This window comes from Microtus ochrogaster, unplaced genomic scaffold (genome assembly GCF_000317375.1).
Source record: "Microtus ochrogaster isolate Prairie Vole_2 unplaced genomic scaffold, MicOch1.0 UNK1, whole genome shotgun sequence".
In the NCBI taxonomy this organism is placed as follows: Eukaryota; Metazoa; Chordata; class Mammalia; order Rodentia; family Cricetidae; genus Microtus; species Microtus ochrogaster.
In genome coordinates this window covers 27,532,983-27,535,760 of record NW_004949099.1, presented here as the reverse complement: position 1 = coordinate 27,535,760, position 2,778 = coordinate 27,532,983, and the positions used below count along the sequence as shown (strand labels likewise).

At 43.6% G+C, this 2,778-nt stretch overlaps 1 protein-coding gene across 1 annotated transcript in view; it reads right to left on the bottom strand.

Moving 5' to 3' along the window:
- The window catches only part of Fancd2 (FA complementation group D2), a 76,809-nt gene that overhangs the window by 6,895 nt on the left and 67,136 nt on the right, over positions 1-2,778 (bottom strand). Inside the window, exons 40-41 of the mRNA XM_013353049.2 lie at positions 1,379-1,453; positions 659-733 (exon numbers count right to left, since the gene is read on the bottom strand). Of these exons, the coding sequence (XP_013208503.1) occupies positions 659-733; positions 1,379-1,453 (150 nt within the window). The remainder of the gene's footprint in view (positions 1-658; positions 734-1,378; positions 1,454-2,778) is intronic.

Sequence of the window (2,778 nt, the reverse complement as noted above, 5' to 3'; positions counted from 1 at the left end):
TGTAGACCAGGCTGGTCTCGAACTCCCAGAGATCCGCCTGCCTCTGCCTCCCGAGTGCTGGGATTAAAGGCGTGCGCCACCACCGCCCGGCTGGTAGTCTTGAGTTCTATAAGAAAGCAGGCTGAGCAAGCTACAAGGAGTAAGTCAGTAAGCATGGCTTCTCTATCAGTTCCTGACTCCAGGTTCCTGCCCAGGTTTCAAAGGATATGCATACTAAATAAACTCTTTCCTCCCAAGTTGCTTTTGGTCATGGTGTTTCATCACAGAAACAGAAGCCCTAACTCAAGGACACTTTGTAAAAGGGTACTCATCTGGGAGTGTTCTATATTCTCTTACCCCATGAAGTGGACTTTGGTTTGTTGATTTGTTCTGAGACAGTGTCTTCCATGTAGCCTAGGCCAGTCAGCCTCTAAGTAAGTACTGGGATTATATATCTCAGCACTACACTTGAGTCCAAATTTAGAATTTGGGCCTAAATACAAAATTTTCTCTTTAGGTAACTGCCAGACTCATCTAGTAACAAAGGATTTGCTGACTCTAAATAAACTGCTTGGACACAGGGTTGAAAGCTAGGTCTGGTGGCCTATGTCACAATCTCAGCAGAAAGACTGAGTTTCAGGCCATAGCTGGATATGCTCCATAATGAGACATTGCTTACCTTGGAATGTCCACAAAGGTGATGAAGGAGCCTTGTGTTCAGCTGAAGGGTTTCCAGCAAGCTCAGAACATCTTCCTAAAATTTATAAATGTTCTGGTTTAACATTCTATTTTTTTTTTGTTTTTCGAGACAGGGTTTCCCTGTGGCTTTGGAGCCTGTCCTGGAACTAGTTCTTGTAGACCAGGCTGGTCTCGAACTCACAGAGATCTGCCTGCCTCTGCCTCCCGAGCACTGGGATTAAAGGTGTGCGCCACCATCGCCCTTGGTTTAACATTCTAATGTTATTTCAGATGTAATATGTTCTTGCACAGGGGCTCCAAGGAGGATAAACTCTGTAGGTCCCAGCCTATGCTAATAATTATCTGAGTCTGGCCCTCAGTTGGGAATGCTGAATACTTAGTGCTAATTGGCTTTAAAAGTCTACCAAGCCTATTTTATAGCTCAAGTGGCTTCTAAAGTATTTGAAGAGCCTGGTGTAGAGCAACACAATGAAGTACACGTTAAAGGGAATAAGCCCAAAGATTGGAGAGAAGTGTAGAGGTGGGTCTGAACAGAGTTATTTGACTGCCTCAGCTTCTCTGGGCACTTCTGGCTATAGCTTGGCATGGTGTCATTTAAAACTGCTGCTCAGAATGTAGGCAACAGATTGCTGAAGCCCCAGCCCCCACTGAGAAATAGCCACAGAGAACCCTGGCAACTGGCTCTGCTCTCAGTTCTTACCCGATGTTTCCGAAAGCTGAAGTCGAGGAGGGGCATACACTGCTTCAGAAATGCTTCCACAAAGTGACGTCCATACTGAGGAGAGAAACACAGTGCTGAACTCCGGATGAGGACTTTTACTTGAAAAGCCCTCAGATGAGGCAGCATAGGCCACTAACTTGGTATACATTAAAAATAAATTGGGAGTGGTTCAAAAAGTTAATTTGGAGGATGTAACTGAAGTTGAAAAGCAAATAGGCCTGCTATATAAAGAAGTTCCAGAATTAAGTGGACTCTTGTACTTAGACACAGACAATGGCCAGAGCCCTTGTTCTGCTCTGAGAACACGAGCAGCAGCTGATCTCCATCCCCCTGAGGATAACTCATTCAAAAGGAGAAACTGAGAGGACCAAGGGAACACATGGCCTGTTTCCAATCACATTATTCCTCCAGTACACTCATCTCCTGCACTGGACCACGGCAGACTGAAGAGGAGGGAAAGCCACATGATACCAAGAATGGGGTACCACGTACTTGGAAGAAGACACCAAGAGTAGGGAAGAAGTGTTCTCCCCATCATATTCCTTTTGAGCTTACCATCAATTCTAGGGCAGGCATGGAAATCGCACAGGAGAAGGGAAGGGTGATACAACAGTCAGAATATCAACCCCACATTCAAACCACATCACACGCTCTTTATGTGTCTCGTGGAGCAAAGAACTGAACTTGGGGCTTTGCACACACCAAGCAGATCTTCTACAACTGAGCAACACCCAAAGCCTTGGGCCTTACAAGACTTTAAAAGGGGGTACCTCCCAAAGAAGAAAAAAAATGCACAAATTAACACCACCAACGATGAAAACTAAATTAACAGGAGATAGCAATCACTGGACATTAATATCACTTAATGTAAATGGACTCAACTCACCCATAAAAAGGCACAGGCTAACAGATTGACTACGAAAGCAGAATCCATCCCTCTTCTGCATACAAGAGACGCATCTCAACCTCAAAGACAGACATTGTCTTAGAGTAAAGGGTTGGGAAAAAAAATACCAATCAAATGGATCTAAGAACCAAGTAGGTGTAGCTATCCTAATATCTAACAAAATAGACTTCAAGCTAAAATCAGTCGAAAGAGAGAAAGAAGGTCATTTCATATTAGTCACAGGAAAAATCCATCAAGAGGAAATCTCAATACTGAACATGTATGCCCCAAATACAAGGGCACCCTCATATGTGAAAGAAACACTTCTAAAGCTTATATTATACATTAAACCCCACACACTAATAGTGGGAGACTTCAACATTCCCCTCTCACTACTGGACAGGTCAGTCAGACAAAAAATGAACAGAGAAATAAGAGAACTAACAGATGTTATGACTCAAATGGACTTAACAGACATCTATAGAATATTCCA